General features: G+C 39.5%; 1 protein-coding gene across 7 annotated transcripts in view; it reads right to left on the reverse strand.

Moving 5' to 3' along the window:
- Window positions 1–816: 816 nt before the first annotated feature.
- The window catches only part of PICALM (phosphatidylinositol binding clathrin assembly protein), a 66,188-nt gene continuing 51,153 nt past the window's right edge, over window positions 817–15,851 (reverse strand). For 2 of the 7 annotated variants that reach the window (XM_068181632.1, XM_068181636.1), the window contains 6 exons: window positions 15,550–15,649; window positions 13,785–13,808; window positions 11,704–11,763; window positions 9,290–9,394; window positions 3,200–3,302; window positions 817–2,269 (listed from right to left, as the gene is read on the reverse strand). In XM_068181632.1, the coding sequence (XP_068037733.1) occupies window positions 3,210–3,302; window positions 9,290–9,394; window positions 11,704–11,763; window positions 13,785–13,808; window positions 15,550–15,649 (382 nt within the window). In that variant the 3' untranslated portion in view covers window positions 817–2,269; window positions 3,200–3,209. The remainder of the gene's footprint in view (window positions 2,270–3,199; window positions 3,303–9,289; window positions 9,395–11,703; window positions 11,764–13,784; window positions 13,809–15,549; window positions 15,650–15,851) is intronic. The other 5 variants (XM_068181633.1, XM_068181637.1, XM_068181635.1 and 2 more) reach the window with 3 other exon arrangements.

Consider the following 15,851-nt stretch of genomic DNA (forward strand, 5'->3'; position numbering starts at 1 on the left):
TCTGCAGAGAGCACCAGAGACCTAAGAATGTTAGCATCTGTTTTATCATAACCCAGCTCATCAGGCTCTGGATGAGGAGGAAGGTCAACCTTCTTCCTTCACACAAAGTCTGAACAACCTGTACCCTGGTACTTATTGAGGTAGCTAACAGGTCACAGATGTGCACCTTTTAACCAGCTGGTTCCCAATTCAAACAATTCACCTTTTTTATATTCTGACCACAAGCAAATCTGAGTTGCTCTCCTAGGGCATTGTCCCACACTGAAAGCCCCAGTGATAGGAATATTTTAATAAATGTGTATGAAACTCCCCAGATCTGGGTGTGTGTATTACATACTCTGTAATATGTTCAGGTTTTCTTTTTTTAATTCATGCTTTGAGAAAGAAATTTTAAATCTACTGACCTGTACTGATCAGTTTATGATACCCTGGCCTCCAGGACAAGCCTCAAGTCATTGTGAGGAGGAAAGTTCCACTTCTATCAACTCTTCTTGTGTCTAATTACAGAAGGTGGTCTCAGCAAACTGTTCATAGCTTTTCCAGCACTACCTTCTGCTGAAAGATTAGGGAAGATAATAACAATTTTTGGGGACATATTTATCCTTCTTGCTCAGTTATAAACACTATAAGTTTATTGCCATGAATAGTTTGAAAAACTAGAAGATGGTAAAATATCACATTAGGTCAGGAAGAAGGAGACACCTTGTCACTGAAACACTGAGGCTGTCCGTGACACCAGCCCAGGGAAGAAGCTGCATGAATCACATCAGCCACAGGTTCAGAGTGCTGCACTTCCTGCAATACAATATGCACATATGAAATACATTTGGTATTTTATTAAGTAAACAAAGCAATTATCAGTGCACATTTTAAGCAGCAAAAAGAAAAGAAGCACCTCAGACTTTCATACCGTAACAAAAGTTCTGTGGAAGCTGCATTTTATTTGAAAATCCACCCATTTTTGCTAACATACATTTTAATATTTTAAACAAAAATAGAATCTGCAGAGACAATGCAGCAAGTATGCTTAATTCATGTACAGAATTGCTTTCGTATCATTGACTATCCTTCTGAAGGCCCCACTCCACCCAAAAGTTGTGGTGTATTTACACAAAGCACCGATCAACAGCGCTACTTTAATTCCTCGTGAACTAAATACCCACTAGACATATGTAAGGAAGCTACTTCCCCTTTTTTACTTTTAAAGGTACATGATCATGAACGAGCCAAATGAAAAGGCTTTCCCCCCAACACACAACACCTCAATTTATTTTTTTTTTTACAGAAAAGAAGGAAAGTCTTAAAAGTGAAAGCAATTCCTCACATTCATCTTGGAAAGGCCTTATAATGTCAAATGTAAAAATAATGACATGCCAAGCACAAAGCAATAAAGTTCCTTCCCAATGCACTAATGCTGAATTAAAAATGTAGTGCTTCTTCTAGTCAGTTAACTGTTCCCTTGCAAAATCCTAGGCACAGAATTGACTATAAGGATTAATGCGTTTTACAGCTCTTCCCTAATTCCCATATATACTGAGAATTCATTAGATTCAGACCTTTAAAATATTTAGTGCTCTGTATGTCAGCTGAAAAGCATTCTGAATCAGATTCATTCTTTGTGGATAAAAATCAGACATACTGTATACATCCATACTCATTTTCATAAGGAGTTTTTCTGATACAATATTAATGTTAAATTGATAATCATAAATAAATACAAACAATAATACATAAGGAATGTCTACTGCAAACTGAATATATAATTTTTAAAAAAAGTTAATTTCCATTACTGCTGTGCCTACATTTGTGAGGACTGAAGAAAAGGTAACTGCAGAATTAAGAGTTAGGATTCCACCCTCCCCTGCCCAGAGTCTTGTTTTGAGTTACGGTAAAGGACACATCTCCAATCCAGGCAGCATTTCCAAACACCAATATCAATTTCCAGAATAAAGGCTTCTCTTCATACGTTACCAATTAAGGATATTATTAGAAGCTGAGAGTATTGACGTGTTAGTCACCAGGACAAAAACAGATCTTGGGTCTTAATTCATGGCAATTCTTGGCTTTGTGTTGTGTACTGATGTCTTCTTATGGAGGTGTCCCAGCTTCCTTCATTGGTGGTCATCATTTCACTGCATCACTTAATGGAAGAGGAGAGTTTGAGGGACTGAAGTTCATTTTTTTCCTGGAAGTGGGAGTTTACTGCTGAGGACATCTTTTTGGAAACGTTTCTTTCTCTTCCATTCTAACACAGTTACATAAACTGAATCTGGAAAGATGAAAAACCCTGGGGTTAACATGCAACAGAAGTAGGACTTCACTCTAAATCCTTTTTCTTCAAAAATTTCCATTCTTCTGATGCCCAAACTACCCCATGATCTGAACTTTTGAACAGAAATAAAATATTTTTTAAAAAATCAGGGCCAGGAAACAACCAAAAGACATCAGGATGTTCTTCCAATGACACCAGCCTTTGGAATAGCTCTACATTAAAAATAAAACTCACCTAGTTATCCATGCAATATTGTCACCCGTGGCAGCATAACACAGACCAACACAATTATGAAGAGAACTCAGGGTCATTTTTCATGTTGAACCAGAGGAAGTGCACAAAGAAAAGCAGCTGCTGTGTGCAATAAGCCTACTCTCTCTTTATACTATGAACTCTTGAATTTCTTTTTCATGTTTTCACTCATTTTACTATTTAATTCCCACCTGCCCCTGACTGGTCAGAAACAACACAACTCCTCCACTGCACCTCTGTACCAAAATGGATGCCTGGCACATGTGAAACAAGCACCTCCTCCTGCATGAAGGGAACTCTCCAGTCAAGCCATGGGGAAGTGCACGAGCACCCTGCCAGCAGCACTCCGGGCTCTGTTGCTAACAGGGAACTCTGAACATTTTCCAGATGAGATGGTAAATACAGGTAGCACCAGTTCCTTCTCTCTAACTGCAGCAAGTAACACATGAGCTGGTTCTAATTCCAAGGGACTGAGGAAAAAACACTCAATCAGCCTGTAAACTGCTGAAGTTAAATACAAAGAGTTTCCAAGTCACTTCCACAGTGCTTCCAACTCAACAAGATTTGGTTTTATTTCCTTCAGAAACAGTTCTAGCCATGTTAATAAAACTTGAATTAGAACTTTTTTGTTTCATATCATAAACACCAGCATCTCCCCAGAATAATGGACAATACCTAAGTTGTTCTACAAGAAATCCTGGAGAGAGAGCTCTGCAAAGGGATCCTTTCCTGAGGCTCTGTGAGGACTCTGACTGGAAGGGCTGGATGCTGCAGACAGCTAGTAAGAAAGACGACAGAGAAAGGGAAAGAAAAAGAAAACAAGATCTCAGAATGACAGAATATGAAAGCTAAACGTGTAATGAAAGGACAAGGGGAGGTTAAGAGGCAAACTTGGCAGAAGTCAATTATTAAAACAAGCTGTTTGGTCATATGGAAAACAAAGCCTCTTCAATGGTTGGCGTAATGTAGAAACAAGCCGGACATGACCCTCCAGAAAGGAAACGCCAGTGGCACTTGCCAAACAAGCAGATACACACTTTCACAGCAGTTTTCTTCAAAAGAAGATACAAAACATTCAGCCTGACTTCTGTGAAATAGGTTAGTCCTCTCCCTGCTTAACTGGGAAAACTACAGCCTGGCAGGGAGAGATGATGCTGGGGTCTAGCCAGAGCATGGCAGCTTTCCAGATGGTTTTTCCAGAAGGAATAGCTCTCAGCATCTTTTCTTGTCAAAATAGGATGCATATAAAAAGAGGTTGGATAGCAGAGAATAGATAATTCTCAATTTGGGACCTAGAAGGAGAACACGAGATATATTCTGTGAGTAGGAGAAAAAAAAGAAAAAAGATGAGAGTTTCAATTGCTACTGTGGCCACTTTAGGTGAGAACTGAAGACTGTGACTGGTAGTCCATAAACTCATAAAAATTGCATCCTACAGTCATGTACCTAAAGCAGCACACCACAAACTCAGTCACAGAAAGCACATAACTTAGAGGTGGGTAATATTGGCATTCCAACTGCTGCTGCTGGGAAGGACCAATCATCTGCAGGCTGTACTTGCAGGAGTATCTGCTATTTGTTGATTTATTTTTTCCTTCTGTGTTAGTACTCTTCCTGTTATAAATGGTGTTATATTAAATCCTATTTGCCCTCCCCCTGGGTAGAACATGCATGTTTCTGCAGTTACAAATCAAAGTCAGCATCCTCCAATTTGGGCTCCTCACTGGAACAGTTTGTTATGAACCGAGTCACTTGCGCTCCATGCCCATGACAAAAAACATTGCATGAAGACCTTTTCCTTTGGAAATGGCAGAAACCTGCTAACCTACGCATGACAGGAAATCTGCTTATAGGAATTGCTTGCAGAAGTGCTCAGAGTGTAAATATTGCCATTGCATGTTTAAATTTTTTACATGAATGTCTATCTCGGAAACCCCATGAGCAGAAGGACTTCCTTCAGGATCAGTACATGCCTGATCTGCATTGGAATCTTCATCTCCTCCTGAAACCCTACTCCCAGTGGGGCACTCAGATCCAGTCACCATAAATAAATTATGCAAAAGTCATGAGACAGAATGGGAAATGCTTGAGAAGCAGTTTCAGAATGTCAGAATTTCCCCTCTTAAACTTGGTTCTTTCCTTGGGAAAGCCATAGGCAGATTAGTGATATGGTCCAACAGAGTCGTAAATTCAGCAAGGAATACCTGCTGCCACTTGATTTCAGGAAACATTCTTCCTCTTCATGGTCAAATGCCTTGAGGTCACATACATTCTATCAAACTGAGCTGGCAAATCTCCAACCCATATCAAATCCAAAGTAACATCCCAGTTTGAAAGCAGTGTGGAAGACTGGTAGGTTTGAGCCAGTTGTGCAACATCAGCACATAACCAAACACAGGGGAAATTTCAGGTTAAAATCTGAGGAAAAAACCCAACAATGCTATTACCTAGATGCCATAATTAAATTCAGACGAGATTTGCAGTAAATATGCACTTTAACAAGATTCCTCTAATTATTAGAAATGAGACCTAAATAAAGTTAATGGGAAGTATAGTTAGACAGTTTCCTACATTGCACTCTCTAGATAACTGTTTATAAATAGATCTGAACACCAGGACTACTCCTAGCAGTTTCTAAGGAGAAGCATTTAAAACAACAGTGCTGGCCATCAGTTTCTCTAGAGCTTATCTAACTGGAGCTGTGGATTTAGTGCCCCTACTGCCCCGAGCTTGTGTCATGTGAAATGCACCGCACTGTGCTGCTCAGACAGCTTAGTCTCACCTTCAGCATCAGCCGTCACTTCTCACTGCCTCCAACAAAGACAAAGCTCCCTGGAGTCACAGTAAAACCTAAGAACCTGTCCATAAGCGAGCACTGGGCTGATTGCCATCATTAGCTACATTCTGGTTTCCCATGAAACAAGTCTGTCAAGCTGTTTTACCATATATTTTAGGGGTAATGTGCCAAAGCAAGCATCTCTAAGGTCTACTTTCTGGCATAAGTCTGTCCTGAACTTCCTACCCTGTTCTTACAGTTTCAAACACCCCTCAAAACCACCCCCCCCCACCTACACCCAGCCAAAAACCAACCACAAAACACATCCACCAAACCAACTTACTCATTTGCACATTTACCTATTCTCTATTACCCAGGTGATCACTCCTGCTACTTCCCATGTACAAGTAGCTGTGTTAACAGCTAGTTGTGTTACAATTTACATAGATGTTGGCAGTAGGTGGAGTGATTTCTTTATTCTATTTTAAATCTTAAATTTTGCACTACCCATCTCCTTTCCCCTTCTAAGGCTATGTCCTTCTGGGGACAATCACACCAGAACATGCAACGTGTGAAGGCACACGGATTTGTCCTAATTGTACCATTTTATATTGGCCAACACAACACTGTTGCTGGTTTAAAATCTGCTGCACATTGGGACACTCAGGCCTTGTGATGGGTAGACACATTCCAGCCCCTGTGCATCAGTCAGATCTGGCTTGTCTGGGACGTTCAGCATTTGCTGTACTGTATCACATCTGCCATCCCTCTGCTTGAACCACTGATTCAGCCTGCCCCCTCCTCAGACACACACACACACACTTCCCCCTCACCAGCTACAATGTCATAAATAACGTCAACCATTCTCACTGCTCTGGGTAGCACAATGTAATGAGTTGCAGTGGGTAATGACCGCTATTTTATCATGATGCAAACTTATTTTCTTTCTCAGGCAGGAAATACTGCAAGATAAATATTTTCAAAATTACACACTTTCAAAACTATGAATCCCTCCTGCACTCAGATTTCCAAAGAAGTGACTGTTCTAGTTTCATTCTCAATTATTTCAAATTATTTTGCTCTTAAGAACCAAACTACCTTTGCTTTTAACTGCTACAATTAGGAAAAAAGTTGCGAGCATCTAAAGAGAACATTTGGAAGAGAAGCAAAATAGGTATGCCTAGAGATAGAAAAAACTTATTTATTACGACAAATCCTTGAGAGTATCAAGTTATGAACAACAGTTAAATTTATATGGAAACTGCACAACATTAAGATGCCTATTTTCCCAGTGCATTCTCAACTCACTACAACTTGGCAATAAAATTTTTGGCAACAACTTCATATCTGTCATCATGCTTTTAAGTACCTTTAGCTTTCTTTACTGTAGACAACACCCAAGATCTACCAGGAGACTGGAGGTGATATAATCTGGTGCTTTAAAGTAAACATGAAAAACAACTTCATTTTTGGCAGTGATGACGCCATGGACAAAACCAGTATTAGAATAATAGTCTTTACAGAGATCAATGTGGGCAGTTTGAGCTGCGTGCCTTTCAGATAACCATGATTTATTCGTTAAGATTTGTTTACTGACCCCAAGAACACACATTTCTGTTTCTTTTACTTTCCTTTTTCTATTTCTGGCACAACAAGAGCATTAACTAAACCTAAACTGTGAAATACGCTCTCAGAAGAGCCTCAAGACTCAGCACACAGTAAATTCAGTGTAATTCCCCTCCATGGCTATGCATTAATAAACTCTGCTGTGTATGGGGAAGCTCTCACATGCTGCCCTGGTTTCATTTAAGATGCGTTACTGATATCAGGCTTCTGAAAACTTGACACCTTCCAGCAACAAAGACTGTGTGCCTCAGGAAAAACCCTTCTTGGTCACAGCAAATGCTGACTCAAAAGGGTGTGTTTTCAGTTAATTCTCACAGGAGCCAAACATTGTCAGGTAAGAAAATAAATATAGCTCCACACACCTCACTTGTGACTAATTCCTCTTTCTCCTGTTCTGACAGCCAGCTGGGATTCAACCTAGGCCACACCCTGCAATGTCAAATGAAGCAGAAAGGCTCACTGAGCTATTCAGACCCATCTATCCGTTCATAACTGAATCAGGCAGGCAGGTAGGCAGGTTTTTTTTTTTAAGGATAATTTCATTTTTTTTTTTAGGTAGAGAGAACTCCTATCCTTGAGGATCCTTTTACTTGGTCAATATTTAAAAACTGTCATAAACACTATTTGTCCTCTTAAAATGGTATAAAATCCATGTGAAAAATACCAAATCACTTAAGTGACAGTGAAGGTGCAAAGCAGCTCTCAGAAGTCTAAGACAAAGCCAGCTGAGAACTGCATTTCTAGCTAAAGAAATCTAACAGCATCCCTTTCAGATAAAGCATTTAAAAGAAGACATTTAGAAAAAAATCCCTATTCACAAGACTCTATTTTGAAGAAGACAATAGGCATACAGCCCACTGGGAGCACACAGCAGAACCCCTCTTATCAAAGGATCAGACTGAGGCACTAGAAAATACTTGAGGCTCTTTTTAGTTCCAGCTTTCTGCTGAATTCTCTTCCCTCCACAGTCTAGTCCCAAACACTGCAGTTACACCAACCTATACCTAGGTGAAGTTATACATGAATGCTTTTGAACATTCACCTATAGAAACAGAGCTCTTTATAGTAAGATCAAAATACAGGCACAATATATTTCATTTTTCTAATGATGATCACATTTCTGATGTACAGAGTGAACTTTGAAAAAGAGACATCTGATAGGTGAGTAAATCACACTTAATTCTGGAGCTTCAGTCTGCCAGTTAAACTTGGCTCTGCCTCTAACTGCAGTTCACAAATACAAAGTATTAATGATAGCAAAATTTCCCAAAAATAGTATGAAGGTGATCAGGGTTATCCATTCCCTCTTCCTTCCTACTTTTAAAATGTTTTTCTTACTGTAAAAAAAAACCCAAAAAACCTCTTAAGATGCCTATTGGATTATAAAAGTAAGTTCAGACAGAAATTTCCCAGTGACAGACATTTGTAAAACAAGCAGTAAAACAAATCAATGACAGGTATGTATTTAACACCAGTATTGATGCAGTTAGTTCAGAGTGGCCCTTTGGCACACTCATTCCAGAAGGTTAGGTACTCAATCTGGATACAACACATCCCAAGAAACAGGTAACCAGGGGATTTAAAGAATGCTCCATGTAAGGTAGCACTAAACAGGGAAAGGCCAGGTAGATCGGTATTGCTATTGCCCATCTTCACTATGCTGCAAATGCAGTCTCCTACAAAACCATGGAGGAACACAAAACCCACTGGAGACTACCATGGTTAAAACTAGATGGACACGCCATGTGCCTCCCACTGAGATGCTCAGGACCAACAACTGGTTGAGGTTTCACCAAGTTTAATTCCACAATTTTTTCAAACCCATCTAATGCAGTCATAGGCATAAAAGACAACACACACCCTGTATGGCCCCTGCAAAATGCTGTAATACAAGCACACACCTTGCTCCTTGGGCACTTTATAATCTAATACTTTTAAGTGTATCAGAGGAAAGAACAGTGACATGTATACTTAGGAAAAAGCTGTAATAGCCAATCTCACAAAACCACACTCTGAGGGTAAAGCAGCATGGAACATGACTTTGGGGAAAAAGCTCATCTTCAGCAAAGAGTACAGACATCAGCTTTTGCTATTTTTTGTCATTGTCACCTTCCCAGAAAAACAATGCCTGAAAAAGACCTACCCCCTCTTTGTTTTGCTAACACAAATTTGCTGCTGTCAACAGGGATACAAGCAGATAGGAAGCAAGCCTTCTGTGAACCACTGAGCTTGTGCAATAATTTGCCCAACACAAATAAGAGCTATTAATTATATCTATGTATAAAATTAACATATTAACTATACTTCTAAAGAAACTGCCTCATGTAATTGATTCCCAGGACCAGCAGTTTGAATATACACACCTGTGCTCCCGGTACAGGGCCAAAGGGGTTTGGTGGTCTCATGACTGGCTGACTGTATATCAAAGTTGGCTGGGTCATTACTGGTATGCCTCCCATCTGTGATGGCTGAAAAAACCAGACAGCATCAAATCACACACAGCATTAATGCATTTCAAATATTTACAGAGATAAAGGAAAATGGCAAATGAGTGAAAAGTCTCCGTCATATTTGAGATATGCAACCATGTGAGATCCTTCTACAATATTCTACAATATGCAAATAAAGGTTACCAGAAAGGAACATTAGAGCCTTTGCAAGGAATTTTCTCAATAACAACTGAGCCCATTCAATCTCTTGCTGCAAAGATCTGAAGTACTAAAACACTTGTTAGACAAGCATTCGTGCTGGTCCATCTGCTCCCAAAAGCAAGGTCTGACAGCACTTCCCTGACTGCTCAAAGCACAAGCACAGTTTTGCAGACAGCAGTGCAGTGCTGACAGAGCTCAGGACAAAACTGAAACCTGAGAGCTGTACATGCAATTAATGTTAAGTCATTATGCAACCAGAGTCAAAGTGTTACCAGCACTCCAGCTGAGCCAAATTACGAGTTTAATGTGTATTAATGGTCTTACAAGTCAGGTTATATTTAACACAGATGCCCATCTCTGGCACTGCTTTCGGCATTCCACTCAGGCTTGGGTTGACAGCCAGCAGCAGTCCTACTGAAGCAATCCCCATTCCAAGCAGCTTTTCCCTGACTAATCCTGGTGGTGGTGGTACTCCTCCTATCATGCCAACCAGCTGTTTGGACAATCACAGGGTGAACCCTTTTAATAAACTGACCCTAATGAAAACACCCTATAAAAAATATAAGAACAACCGAACAACTGCTGGCCCAAGACACAGGAAGCAGCAGCCAGGGAATGCCCAGGCATAGTGCTATGGCACTAAACAAGCTGCCTGTCCAGCAAGCTCACAACATTTGGGAACATAATGGAAAAGCCTGCACTTAGACAGGACCATCCTCAGAACACTGGTCCCCACTATTGCTTTTATGAAAAACTAAAAGGTTTAACAGCAAGGGTTGTAAATTGAGTCAACATTTCAGAGATTCCTGATGGTAAATGTCCTCAGTAGAGTCTGAATGAGCCAGGGCAGATTTCAGGATGTGCTATGGAGCCCACTGGTCATTCTGTAATGGCCCACCTCACCCCCCTGCTCAGATACTGCACATGTCTGAACTAGCAGTAACTCAGGGTAACAGAGTTATGGTGCCTTAATTCCAGTTTCCATTTCACTTTGGCATTTAAACCCCACAATCAAACATAACACAACAACATAACAAGAAAGATTGCTTCTCATACACTACATATGTTACCTTCCCCTGCGGCTGACTCAAAAGAACTATGAAAATGCTGCTGATACCATAAGAGCAAAGTTGTGTAGATCAAGAATGAATCCATACTAATGTTAGTTTAAGCATAACAGCTTTGGCCAAGAATATGGGAGTTCATGGGGAACTGATGGGAGAATGGGGAATGATGTTATATGCTACTCTCCCAAGAGGCCCTCAAAAACACACTTGGCCACTTCTGCAGTTCACTTACTGAGTGTATATAAGCTACAAGTCATTAAACTAATTTGGTTATATGATGAAACATTCAATTTTTTTTCCTTTCATCTGTGAGGCATTTAATAGAATAACTGCTTGAAGGAAGTTTTCTTGCCTTTTATTCACCTAGGAAAGCTGTGCTGCATCAAATCATACTAAAAAGAGCTAAGGCATATAATTTCAGAAATATTTTAAAATTTAAGTTAAGAACAAAAATTTTCAAAGCTAAAAGCAGAAAGGTCAGGTTTATGTCAAAAGCCTTGAGGCGCTGGTGTGTCACTAACAGATCCAACTCTCAACCAAAACCACACCATACTGCAGTGTCAAAAACTTGCACTTCTGTAGCATTAATCATCACAGATGCTTGCTCCCAAACCTCAGCAGAAGGTATTTAAGGAAGGCTTCACTTCACCAAGAAAACATTTCTGTTCTGAAAGCAGATATTGATATTGACACTATAAACTTACTTCTATGATAAACTTATTTACATGCCAATAAAGACCACCAAGAACAGACACTGTGTTAATTTTCACAGAATCACGGAATGGTTTGGGTTGGAAGGGACCTTAAACGTGATCTAGTTCCATTTCAAGAACTTTATGCATAAAACAAGTGAAGTAAGTAAGGGCAGACCTAATTTCAGACAAACAACATGTAAGTGGTTCAGAAAACCAGAAGTTAATAATTTGGTGAGGAATAAATGAATGGGAGTTGAAATTCAGTCTTCAGTATAATAGTTCAGGAAAACAAGAGCTACCAAACTATAAGCAATCAAACAACATACAGCATCTGCCTGGCTGGAGTTGTAGGAATTCCACTCACCATCACGTAGCCCATCATTCCTGTTGGCGTTGTGGCAGGATAGGCCATTACAGGGGGTGCCTGGTGTGAGAAACAGTGGTGAACTGAGAGAAGAGATCAGCTGCATACTCTAAGACATTGTTTTCTAAGGATCAACTGCAGCACTCAGCTTATTATGAACATAGCAAAGAATAAATAGGATTTGCAGTCTGGTGTTAAGAGTGTATCCTAAGTATTTCAGATGGAGTACAATACCTAAGCTAGAGTTTATGGGCCATTCTGGCAAATCTCTAATAATGTATTTGCTTTTATCACGTTAGGATTCTGGCTGTTTGAACTAAACTGCAAGTACCACTCTCTCAACATTCTGTTTAGAGAACACAGTACGAGACTCAGAGAAGTTTGAGAGAAAATATCCATGAAGCAGAAGCACTTTTTTAATCACATGAAGTATATACTCATATTTCAGTATCAAAAGTAATGGTACACAAGGAGTGCTAAGACAGCATTTGAAAGACCAAATTACCATTGCTTCTGCTGACACTTACAGGAATTCTCTTTAGCCAGGATGGACACACTATGGGAATTCTCCTAGCAGGTTTTGATATAAATTAGACTCTCACAGGAATAGCCAGTTTGCACTCCCTCTCCCTCATTTACTCCATTAGCATTTGAACATGCTAAAAGTCCTCTCATGCTAAAAGTACTTGGCAGATACATTTATATTACCCTGATGTACTTACTGTACCTTTTATGAAGGTACAGTACAACTGCTGTCAAAACTGGGGCGAACTTCTGTTTTGTAAACAGTCTGGCAATAAATATGTAGAAAAACAGCTGATAACTCTTAGAAATTTAAATAAAGACAGTTCTTCATCTCTTTGCCATATTCGTTATTCTACAGCTTATTATCCACTTTCTAAATTAGTATTAACTACTGTAAGGACAAAAAAGTTGTGGTTTTTTTTTTCAGACTAAACTGGTGCTTACAGATATTTAGATAGCTGCTGTCTATCCATTCCACCTCCTGTTAGTCTTCCCTTTCAGAAAAAAAAACAGTAATTTTCATGCTTTTCTGTGGAGATTTCTATTCAAAACAAACACTATAAGCATTTCTTGGTACACAGACATTAGTGCTATAGAAAAGAGGCAAGTCATAAACCATTAATCATACTGGATTAATTAAAGCAGATAAATTGTTTCATCAGGAATAGGGCATCAGGACAGCTGCTTCTGAATTCAGTTCTAAGGTATCAGCTGCTTTTTTCATATAAGAAAAGTAGAGCCAGTGCAACTGGCATTTCATATGCCATGAGAACAGATAGAAAATCATCTGGACAGCATATTCACCACGTATTTCACACAGCGGGCACAGCTATCTTGAAAATTACAACTTTTTTTTTGGTGTTTTTCTTGTGTACACACACCTACACAAACATGCTGAATAAACTTATTGCTGAGAGCTCAAATATGGACCTACCACCCTTTAGTTACAAAGTTGCCCTGGAATAAAAACAGAGTACAGGGAAAGACCAATATTACTGTTGACATAAAGAAAAAAGTCTTTTGAAATGAAAGTCTACATTCCTCAGACAGCAAGCACAGGTTATTTCTTGCCCTCTGTAAACTATCTGCATGAATTTTCTCTTTTCATATCAGCATTCTTGACATATTGGTCTCTCCCCACTTAAAAAAAAAATTAAAATAACAAGATCTACCATAAATGTGGATCAAGTGCCACGTATAACAGAAGCCTGTGAGGTTTCATGCAGTTATTCAAACACAATATTTTTATCTTCATTCAGAATTCACCAAATGCATTAAAGGCAGCACAGACACACACCCCAGCTCTCTGGCAGCAGATGGTACATTTTAAAGCAAGGAAAAATAATCTTGGTATTTCCCATGCCATCATTCGATTCAAGAGCCTGCACACCACCTATGAAGTTTGTGTATGCTAGGAAAAGCTCAATTTTTGGCACACCAAAGATTTTCAAATGAGAAATGTGTAAATAGCAAGGAGGTTATGAGATTCTGCAACAGCAGTGGTTAATATCAGCATGCCAGTCGATTGCAAAAAGGCTGTGGGTTGTTTCACTTACGTATTGTGGAAAATGCATGCCATTCTGTATTTCCCAGGGAGAACAATTACATAATGCAATAACACTGGATTAGAAGCAAATACTTACACAACAGAATATACACAGATAGCATTTTAGTTCACAAATACATTAAATGTTTACTCCAACAAATTCTTGTAATTTAAGTCATTCACTGAGACAACACACCTGTGATACTGTCATTGGTATTAAGTTTGACACTGGTTTGCATAGTCCATTTATTTGGTATATGCCTTTTTCACCAAAGACTTTCAAAAGCATATTTATTTAGCAAGCAGCAGCAACTCCACAATAAATGGACCAGCAGAGGAAAACAAAGCTTTTTTTTTTTTCCCTCACATTTTTTTTCAAGTGTTTTATGTTTATAGAACAGTTTCACAGGAAGTGTCTCAGTGGTATCTCTCAATAATAAAAGCTGTTAAATGTAATGACTTATCATCACAAGATATAAGACATGAGTTATTAAACAGATTCAAGCACACAGGTAAACTCAAACCACCAGTCATTAATACAGGTAAGTAGTTACAATTTCTTAAATATCTACACATCCTCCAGTAAGATCCACAAACACTTCTCCCTAAATAAATGTAGTGAGTTGACAGGAGACGCCTGGTAGGGAAGAGGTGGCAGACCCAGGGAGACAAGCTCTATCTTTCCAAATCCACAGTGCTACATTACTGAACTGCAGATTCAACCTCCCCCAGTCAGAGTCAGATGCAATAAATCCTTGGGGGTAGTTTGTTACCTGCTCTGTCCATGTATAGCACTTCAGGTCATTGGTAAAAAGGTGAGTAGGATTCACATGCAAAAATGTTCTGTGAACATTGTGAAAACTATTTCTGTAAAACCTTAACATGTAATTAAAGACCTTCCCCCTACACTGGTACCCCAAAATACTTGCCAATACTACCTGTTAAAATAGACATGAACTTGCTCATCAAAACTGATATGGATTAAAAGCAACTGCACACACCAGGCAGGAAAGCGGTAGTTATGTACATTAAGAAAGCTGTAGCCACAGACCCCTCTGCAAATATCATGGGGTCAGTTCACACCCCCAGAGCAGGCCAAGTTACAATGTAATGATGTGTGACTTGTAAGTGCACCTGCGGGATGCTTTCACACTTCTACATTTCTACACTGCCAAATGCCTCCTCACTCCTTGGAATTCAGAGTTTTACATCATAAACTCATAGAATTGTTTGGGTTGGAAAGTACTTTGATGATGACCTAGTTTGAACCCCCCTGCAGTGGGCAGGGACAGCTTCCACTAGACCAGGCTGCTCAAAGCCCCATCCAGCCTGGCCTTGAACACTTCCAGGGGAGAGGCATCCACAGCTTCTCTGGGAAACCTGTGCCAGTGCCTCAGCACCTTCATAGCGAAGAATTTCTTCCTAGTATCTTATCTAAACCTGACCTCTGTCAGTTCACAGCCACTGCCCCTTGTCCTGTCTCCACATGCACTTGAAAAGTCCATTGAGTGAAACCCAGAGAGCCCTACCTCCCAAGAGAGAAACTGCTCAAACACTAGTGAAGTTTGTGCTAAACCTGCACATCACATCATCACTAGAATCACACAGCCAAGAAAAACAAATCCCAGTAGTACACAGCTCCAACTGACCATTTCTTCAATTTTCTATTACCCTTTTACTACAACTATAGACCACTTTCAAATTCATCCATTATACATCACCCTGCAGATCTAAATTGCAGGGAACTCACTATTTTAAAATGAGCATTTGCTTACCAACGTTGGAGCATTCCACGCAGTTGTAGGTGCAATCTTGGGTTGCCAGTTGGAACCACCTGTTAGTTTCTTTTCACCTGGCTGAGTCCAGTTTACATCACTTCAAATAAATTTTTTTAAAAATTGTTAGAAAACATTGGACTTTCTTGTAAAACTCTCTCAGGTAAACACCATTTCCACTTGGGAATGAGGCTTCTTTTATTAATGAAGCTCATTTAGCAAAGGGGTTGATAAAAATTTTTGTGACAACATGTTTTGGCTCACAAAGTAAGAAAAAATATTCAGCACGAGCCCCCTCAGCA

Source organism: Anomalospiza imberbis, chromosome 2 (assembly GCF_031753505.1).
Source record: "Anomalospiza imberbis isolate Cuckoo-Finch-1a 21T00152 chromosome 2, ASM3175350v1, whole genome shotgun sequence".
Classification (NCBI taxonomy): Eukaryota; Metazoa; Chordata; class Aves; order Passeriformes; family Viduidae; genus Anomalospiza; species Anomalospiza imberbis.